The sequence below is a fragment of the Rhagoletis pomonella genome, unplaced genomic scaffold (assembly GCF_013731165.1).
Source record: "Rhagoletis pomonella isolate Grant_MI unplaced genomic scaffold, Rhpom_1.0 Rhpom_scaffold_00007, whole genome shotgun sequence".
NCBI classification, from domain to species: domain Eukaryota; kingdom Metazoa; phylum Arthropoda; class Insecta; order Diptera; family Tephritidae; genus Rhagoletis; species Rhagoletis pomonella.
In genome coordinates this window covers 37,613,282-37,629,535 of record NW_023458561.1, presented here as the reverse complement: position 1 = coordinate 37,629,535, position 16,254 = coordinate 37,613,282, and the positions used below count along the sequence as shown (strand labels likewise).

The 16,254-nt window shown below is 34.5% G+C and overlaps 1 protein-coding gene across 3 annotated transcripts in view; it reads left to right on the top strand.

The window, feature by feature from the left end:
• Window positions 1–16,254, top strand: part of LOC118742714 (E3 SUMO-protein ligase PIAS2) — an 87,989-nt gene extending 71,735 nt beyond the window's left edge. The window contains exons 10-11 of one of the 3 annotated variants that reach the window (XM_036474994.1): window positions 10,622–10,690; window positions 15,156–16,254. In XM_036474994.1, coding sequence (XP_036330887.1) covers window positions 10,622–10,690; window positions 15,156–15,352 — 266 coding nt within the window. In that variant the 3' untranslated portion in view covers window positions 15,353–16,254. Of the gene's footprint in view, window positions 1–10,621; window positions 10,691–10,775; window positions 11,107–15,155 lie in introns of those variants that run through there. The other 2 variants (XM_036474995.1, XM_036474997.1) reach the window with 2 other exon arrangements.

The window sequence follows — 16,254 nt, the reverse complement described above, 5'->3', positions numbered from 1 at the left end:
AGACGTACCCAGGTCCGGTAGCGACACCGCCACACCACACTACCATTGCCACCCCTCCGCTTCAGCCACCGCACCCACCTTTGCTTTCGCCTGAAAACGAAGTAGAGCTCCTACCAGAGGGAATAAAAATCCTCGCCGAGGATGTGGACGGCCCGGCACTGGACCAATTCCCAGAGCTCGCCCAAAGAGTCCGCCTTAGAGACATAGCCACGGTAGCGTTGCCGTCACACATCACAACCATTGCCACCCCGCAGCTCCAGCCACCGTCACAACCACACCCACCTTTGCTCTCAACGGAAAACGAAGTAGAACTCCCACCAGAGGGAATAAAAATCCTCGCCAACGAAGTGGACGGCCCGGTACTGGACCGATTCCCAGAACTCTCCGAAAGAGTCCGAAGAGGCTTCAGGGACATATCCGCGGGAACTTGCAAATCCCGTCTAAGGTTCCGCAGCGATAGTTACTTAGTGGTCATAAATAGGGGTGGCGCGCACATCCGCCAAATTCCCAAGAGGATCTCAAACCACCAAAGTGGAGAGGGGGGCACGCTCATCCGGAAAATGCCCAGGACCTGCCCAGGGGCGGTAGCGACACCGTCGCCCACCACTACCATTGCCACCCCGTCGGTTCAGCCTCCGTCACCACCGCATCCACCTTTGCTTTCGAAGGAAAACGATGTAGAAGTCCCACCAGAGGGAATACAAGTTACCGCCGATGACGTGGGCCGTCCACGATTGGACCGATTCGCAGAACTCGCCGAAAGAGTTCGAAGAAGCCTCAGGGACGTAGCCGCGGCAGCGCCGCCGTCACACATCACAACTATTGCTACCCCGCCAATCCAGCCACCGCCACCACCGCATCCACGATTGCTCTCGACGGAACACAAAGTAGAACTTCCACCAGAGGGAATAAAAATCTTCGCCTACGACGTGTACGGCCCGGCACTGGATCGATTTCCAGAACTTGCCGAAAGAATCCGTAGAGGCCTCAGGGACATAGCCGCGGGAGCTTGCAGACCTCGTCTAAGATTCCGCAGCAACAGTTACCTAGTCGTCTTGAATCGGTCGGGGGCGCGCATCCGCCCAATTCCCAAGAGAATCGCAAACGACCAAAGTGGAGAGGGGATAGTGTGAGGACCATATATTCGATAGAAATTTAGTGTACATGGACGTCCACTCCAGGGATTGGTATTGGTTGATCGTCAACTGGTTCATACTCAATCAATACCGCTGCTTTGTATGTTTGAGCAGCGGCGTTGGCTTAGTAGTATCGATACCTAAACGAAATTAGAGGATGACTGAACACCAGCGCATAGCGTGCTGTCTTGCAAATACAGCCACCACAAGTGAACGATGCTTATAACAGCTCATACTGATACTGACTTCGGCAAACCTGTACTCCGAATGATCGTGCACGAAACTAGCAAACGCGGCAGTTGAACGGTTCCGAAAGCATGAGAGCTCATCATTTGTGGCAGAAGTCGTTTGACTTGTTGCTGAAAATCATCTGACTTGTTGCTGAAAGCCATTTGACTTGTTGCTGAAATGACGACGAATGTGGTAAAGGGTAATTTATCGTCTCGTATGCATGTATGTATGTATTTATAGCGCGTCTACCATTCAATTGCTTTGCTCACTGCTGGCTAGTTGTGAGGAATGTGCATACGTACGTATGTATGTATGTACATATCAATGCTTCATTTCAAACAAGCAAGTGTCGTTGAATGTTTTTGAATTACAGTATCATCACTTCGGCAACACGTCAAACGCGCCTTCAGCAACAAACCAAAGGCGTCGGTTTGACTTCTGCAACAAATCAAGTGAGCTAACTGCGGCATCTTGCCTTCGCCAGTCTTTCACATAAGCTCTCATGCTTTCGGCAACCGTCCAAAAGCAGTATCGTGATTTTGGCAGTCGATCAAATACGGCGGTTGCTGGTTTCGTGCACGATCATTCGGAGTACAGGTTTGCCGAAGTCAATATCAGTATGAGCTGTTATAAGCATCGTTCACTTGTGGTGGCTGTATTTGCAAGACAGCACGCTTTTAACGTGAGTAGGCTTCAAGTAACAAAAACAGCACCCTTTGCCAATGTCTGGTCCACTCCTCCCAAGCACCTAAAACCAATGGCCACGCCATCTACACTGCACCAGAAGTATCACTACACGATCGGGGTTACAACTTTACTACGATCACGGCAGAGTTACTACGAATTTCGAAAGATTTTATTGCGCTCCTCCACTTTCTCCACGATCTACTTCGAATATCTCAATCAAACAAAAAAAAGCTGGTGAAGTCGTGTTGTCTCCCATTTTAAAACTTACAGACGCATATCTTCTTTTAATAAAATCATGAGACCATGAACTCGTACAATTTTTAGTGGATGCTATAAATAAGCAATTTAAAAAAAAGAATTACCTAAATTTTCGGATAACCTAACTGGTATATACATACATATGTATGTACATCTGGTTCATATATGTAAACAGGCGATGTATAAAACAGCGGTCTGAGCGTGGATGGGTAAAGTGGTTCACCCCATATTCATCAAACGCTCCAGACCAGTGTGACCAGATGATAACAAAAACCGAAGCAAAATTGATTTTGAAAAAGGTTAGAAAAAGTTATATCCTGTGAAAAATGAAGTTAAAAAGAAGTCAGTATATTCATGCCAAAAAAAAGCGAACAAGTTCGGCGAAAACGATTATCTTTGAATAAATGTGTTTAATATTTCTTATCAAAACACAAAATAACTTCTATCAGACTAATAACGGACGCTCTTATTCGAGGAATGCTAAAAGGATCTCAGTTCAGGATAAGAAAATTATAGTGAACTAAAATTTTAGTAAATTACGAAAAAGAAACGTCGACCAATCACCGTTGAAAGATATAATTTTATTAATACCTGTGGGAAATAGAATAATAATGGACGCATTTCATTAGTTTTTATTTTATTTTAAAAACAATCGAATAAAGATACGGAAATGTAAAAAAAACTTAAACAATAATTAAGTGTAAAGAAACAAGTTTAATTCAACCCGAAGGAAATAATAAGTGGTACTAACAAAAAGACAATGACACTGGTAGTGAACGCAATAGAATTGTGTGTTGTGAAATGTGTTACTTCCTCTCTTAGCAATAACTTCACTCGAATGATGTGACATTAAAGAAATAAGATTTTGAAGCGTAGACTCGCTAACTTCCTACCACTCTTAATTATGGCCTTTTTTTTATCCCAATAATGTTTCAAACTGTTCCAATTATGTATATAGATGTTGCTTGAAAGCAGTCCCCAGAGATTTTCCATAGGATTCAAATCCGGACTACGAGCGGGCCATTATTGCAAAAGCTCGATGTTTCGACTCTCAAAGAACGTTTTCGACATGTTTCAAATATGCATGAATATCGAAATCCGCGTACACCTCCACAATACGTTTCAGTCGAACATCATAATCGCGATAGTTCTTGCTCTTCAAACATGGCTTTGCTCAGACCTTACTCCTATTTACTTCAATAAATAAATGAGCTTCTACAGTGACACAAAAATACCCGAACTTTAAAAGTACCGATACCAATACTCAATACTTCCCAACATTAGTAATAATGAAAAAAAAAAAAAATAATTTAATTTTTAATTTAAATTTGTTCCATGCACAATAAAAAAGATTTCTCGTTCTAACCTCAATTTCTTTAAATTCCTGTGTGAAAAAAAACAAATTTTCTTCCTGATTCTTCAAATATGTTGATTCTAGATCATAAATAGCTAAACATTAAAATTCGCTATCCAGAGATTTTTGAGAAAAGGGTTTTTTAAAACTCATTTTTTTTTATAAATTCTTTTTTGCACAAATATTGTACATATTAAACATTTTATATATATTAAATATATATGTATTTATGTCTGTATTTATTTATGTATATATATATGTATATATATTATTACATATCGTCACCTGAAACGCAAAAAGACTTAACAACATCGTAAATGAAATGGAAAAAGTCGTGAATAATAATTTTTTGTTTTTCATAAAATGATGTGGGGAGTTGTATTTCGATGAAATCCATCGTATAAATCAGAAAGTGAATTTTGATTTTTTTTTATTAGTTATGACTTTTTGCGTTTCAACGATGATGTTTGTTACGCCTTTTTGAATTTCAGGTGACTATATATTAGACACAACAATAGGCCCCAGGTCCAGCAATGTTGCGCCATGCGGCCCTTCCAATGCAGGGGAAGTCAACCCCCATGAGGAGTCAAGTGAAGAACACCTCCCATCGGCAGAAGTGCTGCTGGATGCCGAGAGGAAGGCCTTCGTGGACAACTTCCGCCTTAAGCGTCCCACTGTCAATAGAAAGCGATGGATGCTCCGCCATAAAAATAAAACGCGATGCTAAAGTACCGGGGTCAAAAGTACCTCATGCAATTTGTCGACTAGAACATCACCCTAACATTTTACTTTGTTTTGTATACCTACTGCTACAAGCTTAAAGTACAGATTATGTGTTGTAAAACTGATTTAAATATTTTTTCTTTTTGTACCTACTAAATATTACCAACCTATGTAGAAGTTATCTGTCGTAAAAAAACTAAATTAAAAACGAATGTTGATTTCGTTTCTACCAAAAAATTACGCATTTTGCACCGGGGAAGGGCAACATTTTTTGGAAGAAACGAAATAACCATAAGTAAGTTGAAAAAAATAATAAAAAATAAATTTTTTGTTAATAAAATAATATTTAAGTAATAGTAATAATAATATGAGTTATATATAAGTTAAGGGTTTTTTGTAAAAAAAGGAAAATATTAAAATAATAATAATAAAACTGGGACACCAGCAATTTTTTATTCCAAATTTCCTTCTTCTTATTTCCTTCGTCTAAGCGTTTTTGGCCGAATTCAACAACGCACGCCAGTCGTTTCTCCTCTGCGTCAACTGATGACAATTGGAAATGGCAAGTGAAGCCAAGTCCTTCTCCACTTGGTCCCAAATTTTCGTTTCTTATCAGCATTTACTAAAAAAAAAAAGCACCGCGGGCTGAAAAGGGGTAATATCATTGTATATTTGCGCAGAACTTCTTTTACTATCACAAAATTTTTAAAACTCAACAGCAATTCGTAATAAAATATTTATGTATATCAAATAAAAGATAATAACTTGTACTTTCTATATAATATAAATTTCTTTAGCATTAATTACGATTTTTTTTTCAAAAAGGTTATTTTATGAAGAATATTATGAAATTTTGTTCGTTTTTTAGTATGTTTGGACTAAAAATATAAACATATAAAAGCATATAAATTATAAACATGAACTGAAGGATAAATTAATTGGCTTTATTTTGGTATCATTTGTTTTTAATCGGTTATGTAGTTCATAAGCATTCTTAATTACAAACTATGTGTATATGGACTAGGATTGTTCTGTACCGAAAAAAATACATTCTTATTTTTTTATTTTGAAAACAAAAAATATTTAGAGGTTGCTCAAAATGCCCAGAGTTTTCCATGTGTTTTATATAGGAAAAAAACAACTTTTCGTAGAAATGGTGTATAATAGTTAAAAACATGATACAATAATTTCTAGAAAAAAAAAACAAAAAAAAATTATTGTATCATGGTTAAGAATCACTATTTTTCTACCAGAAAACACTGCTTATCTGCAGGAGGTTCCCAATAATAACACCCAATTGTTTATTTAACCATTTTTTCATCGCAACTATAATTTATAGGACCGCCAAAAACCCACAAAATCCCAGAAAAATGCAATGGGGCGAATAAAAAATTGGGTATTAGTATTGAAAGTCTCCTGAAGAGAACCCGAGTTTTCCGGTCGAAAATGATTGATTTTCAAGAATTCTATACTATTTCTACGAAAAGTTGTTTTTTTGCCCATATAAAACACATGGAAACCTTTGAGCGCTTCGAGCGACCTCTAAATATTTTTTGATGTCAAAATAAAAAAATAGGGTATACTTTTTTTCGAACAATCCTAGGGGGTGAGAGCATTACAATTCCGACTTTACTGTTTACGGACAACCCTAGTATACACCCATTAAAAATATAAATTAGAAAATCGACCACATCCGATTGAAATCTACTACATTTTTTTTGCTGATTCTACTACACTAAAATAAGAAGGGGATTGCTGTTCATGACATACTAATATTTAAAAAAAATCAAAAAATACAGTTGAAATCAGCGTGAGAGCCACATTTTTGGTTTTTGCATAGCTAAACGGTTCGTATTCTAGACTTATGCCAAAATTTGGCTTTTTTTTTGAACATTTGGCAATACGTTTTTACTCGCACTCTCAGCCAAAATGAGGCAATTCAGATATTAGCTGATGTTTTCCATTTCAAGACAACAGTTCAGGTAGGGGAATGATTTTTTATTTCGATGAAACTGAAAAATTTTGTTTTTTGGACCAAATAATGAAACGTATTTTTTTTTGCTCGAAAAAAATTTTTGCCCGACGTATAAGCACTATTTTTAACCGACTTGAAAAAAAGGAGGAGGTTATCAGTTCGCCGGAGTTTTTTTATGTATATGTTAACACATACCTTTGGACCACGTTAAGCGATTTCGATAATTCTTTTTTTGTTTAGATCCGATAATTGGATCGTGAAGAAATTAACGATAATCTTAAATTTTTATATGAGAATAGAAGTTAGTTTTGTTTTTTGCGATCTATTCTTAGTTTTATAAACTTTTTTTTATTAAAATAGGATGTACATAAATTAAACTAAGATTCTTCAAAATGCATTCAAAATCAAAAATCTTGAAGAATAATATTTTTAAAGGACATTTTTGACATGTCCAAAAGGATAATTGAAAATAAAATTTATTATTGTTTTTTTTTTTTTGAATTTCTCGTTTATTTGATTTGTGTAATCTTTTGAAAATATATTATAATTTATGGTCCCTTGGAAAAATCCTGACCACCGGTAAAAAACTAAAAGCCCAGATTTACTAAGTATTCTGCCCAAATACTGTATGGAAAATAGTAATACCGCCTTATATAGAAGTAAAATGAGTAAGTTAACAAAATACGCGAACTGCACAAAGATTTGAGGTTGCCGTGGTCCGAATTGCATACAATTTTATTTGGGTAGTTTTTGAAACAAAACCAATAAAATGAGGGGGGAAGTCTAATGTACATACTAGGGATGTTGCGAATGTGAAATTTTAGACATCCGCGGATGCGAATGCGGATGCGGATGTCAAGTACTTTTAAGAAACAATTAGGTAAGTAAATTAAGTTGTTTAGGTAAATAAAAAAATGTAAAAGCTAGTAATTTTTAATAATGCCTGTTTTATTTAGTACTTGAGTTTAAAAATTGGAACATTATATTTAATAAAAAGTAATGAGATGGGCATCGGGGCTGAACATGTCGGATGTATCCTCCTGACTTTCATCTTTACTTGAAGAATCTAGCATAATGGCGAGATCGTTGTTTTAACAGCGCTTACAAGCGTTTGACTTGTGTCAGGTTTTTCTACAGCTTTTTAAAAAGAATTCTTCGTTCTCATGCCTTTGTCTCTTTCATAATTTGGGGAACCTGTAACGTCATCAACGTTTTTCAATTTTGGTTTTTGTAATTAATTTTTAATACTTTCTTCTGCGACTGGTTTGAAAAATTTGTGCTTATAGCGAGCTAAATAGGTGGATATGGAAAATAACTTTTTATTTTCCAGGAATGAAAATTTTGAACAAAATTCTGTTTTCAAAGTCATGGCTGCCAGCCGAATCGGATCAGAATATTGTTATTTAAAAAAAAAAGCACGCGGTTTTTGATAAGCATTTGAATTATTGGAATCACGGATGATGAGTGTCTCAGATAGTTACATAATTCTTACCTAATTAAAGATCATCAATATTAAAATCAAATAGAAACGTAATTGATATTACTATAAACGTCAACGAAAGTACTGTATATTGGTAAACATTCAATTCAATTACGCGCATATTAAAATGACCGCGTTCGTATTGAAAAAGCATCCGTGAAGTGAATAATCAAGATAAAAACTAAAAAAAAAAATTAATTTGCATGTTGCCTACAGTGGAATTCGAACCCGACCATCTCAGAATATCAACAACTTGTGGCAAGCATCTTTGCGCACTCAGCTACACCCAGACATATAAATTCATATACATACTCAGATGTGAACAGTCAAATACGTGCGTAATAAATTTTGTATGAAAATATTATTTTTAAATACGAACATTTTTAAACGATAATCAAATATAAAGTATTCATTTTTACTATGCATTATTTTCCTCAGTGTAGGGGACAGTTTAACCTCAGAGACTTTTAGCCAAGGATCCAATGTACATATTTCCCTATGAAAAAATATTGTCCGACAAGTAAACAAAATTACTGTTTTTTTTTTTTTTAAATTTGTGCTAAAATTAAATTTCCCAAAGAGCCCCATTTGAAATGATTGAAACGAATATATGTAACATCAAAAGCAAATGACGACAATTTGGTTTAAAATAACAGTTCATACTTTCTTCTTTATGTCTAGTAGTTTTTTTTTTTAAGATTGGTCCAAAAAAATCATAATAAACAAAGGTAGCAAGTATGCAGGTATTTAAAGAAGAGAAAACAAAAAAGTATATGTTATTAGAAGTACTATGTTCTCTTTGACGTACGCCAAAGGTCAGGCAGAAGTGGGAACTTCTATGACTGCCGATTGCTAACTAGCTCGATTATATAGCTTAAGAAATAATCAGCCTCATTGCGTAAGTGGTAAATCAGGCTAAGTTGTACGACTCGACACGAACATTGGCATTGTCTACTGACATGCTGAAATAAGTAAACTAAGGAAATCGTTCGAAACTATACAGTGCTGCCAAGTTTTTCCGTTTTAATACACTAGTCGAGTGCAAATTTTGGGCAATGACGTAAAATTTTCGTACGATTCGACTCTGGAAAAACGACTTGTATTCGACACGACTCTCGCAATGAGGGTGAATATGTTTAGAAGGCATTTTTATCAAAGTTGATAAATATGACATTTTATCAGTTTTGTTACACAAAAATCCTACCACGCCCACAGGCAAAAAATATTGGCTACAGTTTGTAATTTTGTTTGCCAGATATACTTTCTACAAGCTTTTTATCGGTACACTTGCACACATTCGCATTGGCAAAAGCTCCGCATTTATTGCGAATGCGAAAGCGATTGTTAAAATTAATGCGGAAGCTCCGCGGTTGTGAATTAGTTTTCAAATATACTGCGGCGGATGGCATAACGTGAGTTTACATTTTCTATATCGAAATGCAAATTTTACGCTATTTTCTAACGGAGAGGGGAAGGATAACTTTTCTTAAATTTTGGACTGGGCTTTTTCTAATGGGTGAGCTTTTGATCCCATACCCCCTCCTTCTCCGCTACGCAACACAAAATCATTATACGAATTACTAAACATTTCCCCTGAATTTCATGAATAGTTGAAGAAATTTGCTAAACCATAAATTTTACAGGTTTTTGAAAAATTATCACTGCTTTTGCTTTTCATAATTTACAAATTTGGGTCTGTAATTCAGATACAAATAATATACAAATTTTTAGCATTTTCAATGAACATAACTTGCTTTTTATCGTTTTTCACTTTTCTACATTAAATTCGGTTTTTGTACTTCAACGACTAAAAAATGGCAGTAGAATGGTTAGCGATCAAAAACCATTCACAGTCGCTAGCTGAGCGAGTAATCGACACACGCAATATCACCGAAAATCGATGATCGAATAATAGTCGATTATCTAGTAGATAATATCTACTGCTAGTCGACACTCGCAATAGAGATGATACATACAGACAGCGTTCCACTAAAATTTTCGTATGGACAGTTTTTTAAATTTATTTTTTCGCAAAATCTCAAGGTTTAAAGTTTTTAACAAATCGCGTTGATTTTTAACAATTTTTTTCTGACGTTGTCTTTATTAAAAAGATGGAGAAGTTTTCAGGGAAAAATTGCGTGCCACTGTCGGTAAAATTCAAAACGATTTTTTAAAAACCTGAAAAATTCAATTTGTTATTCTAAAATTTAATAAGCTGCAAAACTGAATACCCAAAATTTATACTACAAAATCGGATTAGAAAATTGCAAATCTGTATGCAAATTTATTGAATTTTCCTCAGTTTTGTATAAAGTTTAGAAGTTTTATTTGTATGTCTTTTGTTGTAATATACTTAAATCTTTTTTACAAAAATTAGTTATGTGTATAATGATATCGGGTGTGAAAAATATTAAGCATATTATTGGGTGTAAAGAAAAGCTTACTATGAATTAATTACATCATACATTATGGGTATTCTCGAAGCCCTACAAAGGTCTTGTACGGTATGCGGAATGAACGCTTGGCAAATCTTTCCCATAGGAAAATTGGGTTTATAACATGAAATTCGTGCATTCCGAGACTTCGAGAATACCCGCATTAATTTTTGTCTTATGCACTTTTACTATAAAAATGTATTCGTTTCGATTTCCTTCACTGTTTACTAAGGTTTGAATTTATGTAGATTAAATTTTATTTCGTTTCCTTTAAATTTACATACATACATAACTAAAATCCTCTGTTATCTAACCTGCACATTTACGTAATTCCATTTTCAGATGCTGATACGACTATAATATCACTAGACTCACCATCCCCACCGAACAGCCCTGGACACTCCGAAAAAGGTTTGTAAAGAATATTCAGTTGCATTACTCACACATATCGATATGCATACATATCTGCACGATTTTTGTATTCTTCTACCTTTAGGTGTCAGCTCCACCGAGACCCCAACAACTTCAAATGTCGTCTCTACTAGTAGTAAGCACAGCGATTTTCGTCTGAATCCCTGCGCTTTTCGTAGATAAGCGATTTGCGGTATTTTAATCGCGATTATGTGCTCATTTTATTAACCCACTTTACATTATTATTTTTTAAGTACTTACGGAATATTAATTATAAGAAGATTAAGCATTTTCGAAATTCTGTCACCGACATTAAACAAAAAAAAAAAAAAAAAACACTGGGACCCCCTTCCTAGCCTGGACAACAAATGAATTGGGAGATTCGCACATGTGACAAATAGAAATTAAAACATAAACGTTCAAAAGAATACGGCTGAGAGACAAAGGATTTTAATTTAATGAAGGTTTGCCTAGTTTTAGTTTAGGTTTAGACTTTTTTTTATAAATTTCATACTACCACTCGTTTCTTGTTTTATTTAATGCAGGAACTTAATATGTGTACGTATAGTATTTAAGCGGCATCTCCACATACAAATAACACGGTAAACAAAAAATTTTTGGGACGAGTTTGATCTCAAATCCGTTTAAAAAAAAAATTTCTAAAACATCTAGTTTTTGAGAAAAAAATGTTGCAGTATTAAAAAATTGCCAATTTCAAAAAAAGATATAAAAATATTTGACCCAATCAAAAATTAAAAAAATAATAATTTGGGTGCATTTTTTCCGAAGAAAAAAAAACGGAAACTTGCCTGATGAAAATATAAAAAACTCAGTTCTTCAAAAGTTGATAGTTGTTTTCATAGGGGAAAAATATCGTTATTCGATTATGAATTTAATTCTTATCCGTTATAACACTAGGCAAGCAAACTTGAAATTTTTCGACAACAGTGTTTTTTTTTTCAACAACTATACGGATTTAAAAAATCAGCTTCAAAAATTCTACAATACGAGGTTGCGCTTTCGAGACTAAACTCGTCCAAATTTTTTTGAACCGTTTCCCAAACGTGAACAAGGTACAAAATTCATTAAAGCCACATTACTTGTGACATTAACATTCATATCTACATATTAAATATAAACATACAATACTATACATACATACATAACTATATAGAGATGTATTTCCATTTAATAAAAAAAGTCATGCTATCGTAAAATATTTATTTTGTTTTTTAATTGAACAAATGGTTTAATCACCGGCCTACGAAATTTTATTTCTTCGCATCTATGGTTTCAGTGTAAATTTTTTCTAGCGTTCGCAACGCGATTACCACTCGAAAATAAATGTAGCTATGTAGCTATGAGGTGGAAACATAAGAGATCTGTATTAAAGCGGAAAAATTGACTAATTCCAAAAATATGTTCACAGATAAAAAAACTACCAAATAACATACCAGAAAAAAAACTAATATTACGTTCCGACGGAAATTTAATTGAGTTAATTCACCTTTTAATAGAGCTACTGCCCCTTGGTGTTCAGACACAGTCGGCTGCTCGATTAGCGATACGCAGTTCGAAGTAACGTATTTAACCGTAGTTGATTACGTCAGACAGAAAGCGAGTATAGTTTTATTTTTAAAACGTCAGATGAAAGAACTTGAAGGAAAGTGATTCACCTTTTCGAAAACATAGTTGTGTCTCGAACTGTTCGAAGAGATTAATTTTATGCCCAAATTTGTTTAATGTGAGTCCAGAAGTTTACATAGTATAGGCTATCGTCTTAATTACTTAAATATATGTATATGTACCATGATAAAAACATAGTAAGGTAAAACCGATCTCTCAATTCGTCGGCCATGATTTTTTTTTTGAAGTTTGCCAACATTTTAACATCATATAAAATTGAGAGTAAAAAAAGGAAATGTTCAAAGTTGTTGTTTGAGATTGAAAATGAGAGTGTGTGTGCGAGTTTGTGTGTAAAATTTTCAAATTAAATTGCTTGCAAAAATTCCTCTCAGCGGTTCTACCTTCCTATTTTCTATCATGATATGTACCCTGCAAACCATTTTTTCAGAGTATTCTGAATTGTAGAGAAATGTTAAAGAATTCGTAAAAATCTCATCCAATTTTTTGCCGAATTTTCTAAAATTAAATAAGCTGTGCACACTTCGATTCTTTTGCGAAATTTCGGAAGAAAATCGCTAAAGCAATGAAAATAATGTTGCAGATTGTTTTCAGACTGCTTTATTTTTCGTACAGAAATTTCTTTACGAGTTCGTGTCAACGCCTTCATATAATTTTCCTTTGAAGATTTGTAAAACAATCGTTACAGAAATGAGATACTCCTAAAGATTTCGGAAACTTTGGTTTGCAGAGTATGTACATATAAAAATACATATTTAACTTTTAGGTACATTTATCTACTTTTAGGTAAAGTTTTTTCGCAAATTACATAGAATTTGAAAATTAAATTTTCCGTCCCTGATGGATGGAGCATCAGCTGTAAAAGAGGACCAGAAACAAACAGCTGATTGCTATTTGTTCAATAAACATATCTCACAAATTCATTCGATTAGCACGCAATTAAGCTCTAATCGAGCAATGACGAATCGAAATCGTGTATGGTAAATCGAGCTCAATTAGCGCCATAATCTAGAAAGTTTGGCTAATTGCTCGATTAGTGGCCTATCTGAACATACTTTAGACTAGACTACTCCATCTAATTAAATATGAAGTATCTTCGTGCGGTTTTAGTAATTTCGTGTTATTAGTATGATTTTTAGATTTAAAATTGTGCATTTGTTTAAATTTTGTCCACAAAACTTAAAGAAATGAAACATACTGCGGGTTTTAATGAAAAATACATACATATATACTGTCTAAATTCGACAGGCTTTTTAGAATTTTTAAACAATTTCTCCATAAAACATGTTTTATAAACTTTTTGACAGTCGGACAAATAGCCCAAGCCTGAAATATTTTCCAAACAATGCAAAAACAAAAAAAGAAAAACTATAACATAAACAAAAACACGAAACAAAACAAAATGGTAACCCATAAACTTTTTTTTTGTTTGCGGGCCACACTACTATGGTGAAACTTCCTTCGATATATTTTTTTAGTATGCTTCATATTGCAGGAACTTGTTTTAAGCTTAATACATATGTATTAATCTTATCCTTGGGCTTAATTTTCATATTCGACTTTGGACACGTATTCGTATTTGTCTCCGCCGCATTCACACTCGTAAACGTATTCGTCTTCGTCTTTTTATTAGTCTTCACATTCGTCTTCTTATTCGTGCTCATATTCGTTCTCATCTGTATATAAGTAAATACGTATTCGTTTTCGTCTTGGGTTGGCCGTCGCATTCGCCTTTGTGTTCGTCTTGGTATTGGCCTTTACAATTGGCTTCGCAGTCGTCTTCGTATTCATCTTCGTATTCGGTTTGGCATTCGTATTCGTCTTTGGTTGGTATTCGCATTCGTTTTGGTTTTTACATAAGTCTTCGTCTCCGTATTGACCTTCACATTTGTCTGCGCAACCATCTTCTCCGCATTCGTATTCGTGCTCGTTTTTTTATATTTCGTCGTTGTCGAATTCGTCTCTATGATTGCCTTCATATTCGCGATCGTATTCGTGTTCGCCTTTAGATAGTCCTCATAATCGTTTTCGTTTCCATATTTGTCTTCGTGTTCGTATTCGTGTCGTTTACGTCTTCGAAGCAAAAAATAAAAAATAAATCAAAATGCAAAAAAAAAAACAGAAATTTTGTAATTTAGGCTTTAGGGCTGGAACATTTGCCATTATTCGCAAGACGTGGCCTAGCGTAAAGGACCATATATGTACTTTTATCCGACGTTTTTATAAATAGGGTTGCCACCTAAATTTTAAGAGTTTTTTTTAATTTATTAGATTTAGAAAGGTGAAATTGTTTTAAATTTATAAATTATAAATTAAAGCTATCTAAATGAGCATAATTTGACACCCAAGCCTTGATCGTTTTTAAACGCCTTAAAATGTATAAGCACTCCGAACAAAGCTCGGTCACCCTGGTACTACACGTATTATTGGATGCACTTACATTGATACAGAGACGTCTAAGTGGTTGGAATGGTCTCGGGGGTCTCTTCATACTGTTACCTTAATATAGAAAGGTCATATCTCACAAGGTCGCTGACGTAACGATATAACCTTTTCATCGTGTTTTCAGCCATATATATATATGTATATATGGAAACAACAGTTGCAACAATTAAATTTCCCCATAAATTCAATTATTAAGACCTCGATAGTATCTTCGATTCAATCGATTCATTATCCGCAGTACTACGTCGGTCCATTTTTCTCCACTTTATTTTGATTATCCTTTGAATTTTTGTAATACATTTTTTTTTCTAAGTTATATGTTACAATTAATCGTCCGAGTCATGTTTCGCCTTCTCCATTTATATCGTTTATACAGATACACAATCTAAAAAGCCTGCGAAACTTCCAGAGGTAGATTATTTCAAGGGCATCAGCTTACAAAGATTGAGAATGTATAAGAAGGCTAATTGGAGTATGTGGCACAAAGGTCAGCGAATATACGTTAACAAATTGGAAAACGGCAATTTCGTATTGAGGTGCCAGGGACAGAAGAAAGTCGTGTGTGTTTTATAAATAAACATCAAAAGGAGTGTGGAATGCCTTCGCGAGCACAAACAGAGGGTTTCTTGCATCTGTGTAATAAAGTTTTTAAAGCAACATTAAGTTTAGATAAGTACCTGGTATGTAAATGTTAAAAAGTATTTAAAAATTTATGTTTGGCTTGACTTAAATATATACAGTCAACCACAAAATTCTACGTACAGACATTTTTCGCAATGTATGCTAAGTCTTTTAGTTAATTTAATTTTGCTAAGTTTTTTTTCTTAAATATAGTTTATACCTCAACAAAAGAAATCTCTAAAAATATGATCAGAAAGTTGAAAATTTTTATGCAAATCTGTGGAAAATATCTCAGAGGTTTGCCAAAATAGAAGAAATTGTTTTTTTTTATCTTTTGTTGTGTTATGAACTGTACGGGGGCCGTTGTGGCTGAGTGGTTAGAACCGTAGGTTCTGGGTTCGATCGCTGATCCGGGAAATAGCTTTTTCTGGCTCCGAGTGTACATCTGCCATTTATCATAAAAATCCATTAGCCGTTCGGAGGCAGCGTAAAATTGTAGGTCCCTCCACTTTCGTAACAACATAAAGATGCACACCACAAATACGAGGAGAAGCTCGGCCGAACACTTAGCTAAAGTGTAAGTGCCGGAATATTATTACCATTGTTATTATGAATTAAAGAATAGTAAAAACAAATTAAAATAAAAAACTTTGCACACATAGTGTACAATTCTCTGTAAGTAAACTAGTGGTTGACTGCAAATATAAATGTGTAGATTTTACAGTTAATTAAAAAATATGACCGTAGAATGTAAATGCAAATTTGGAACTGAAAAACATAAATGAAAAGAACTGGAATTGCATAACAAAATACATGAACGAATGAAAGAAATAAACGATTTTACCGCAAAAATA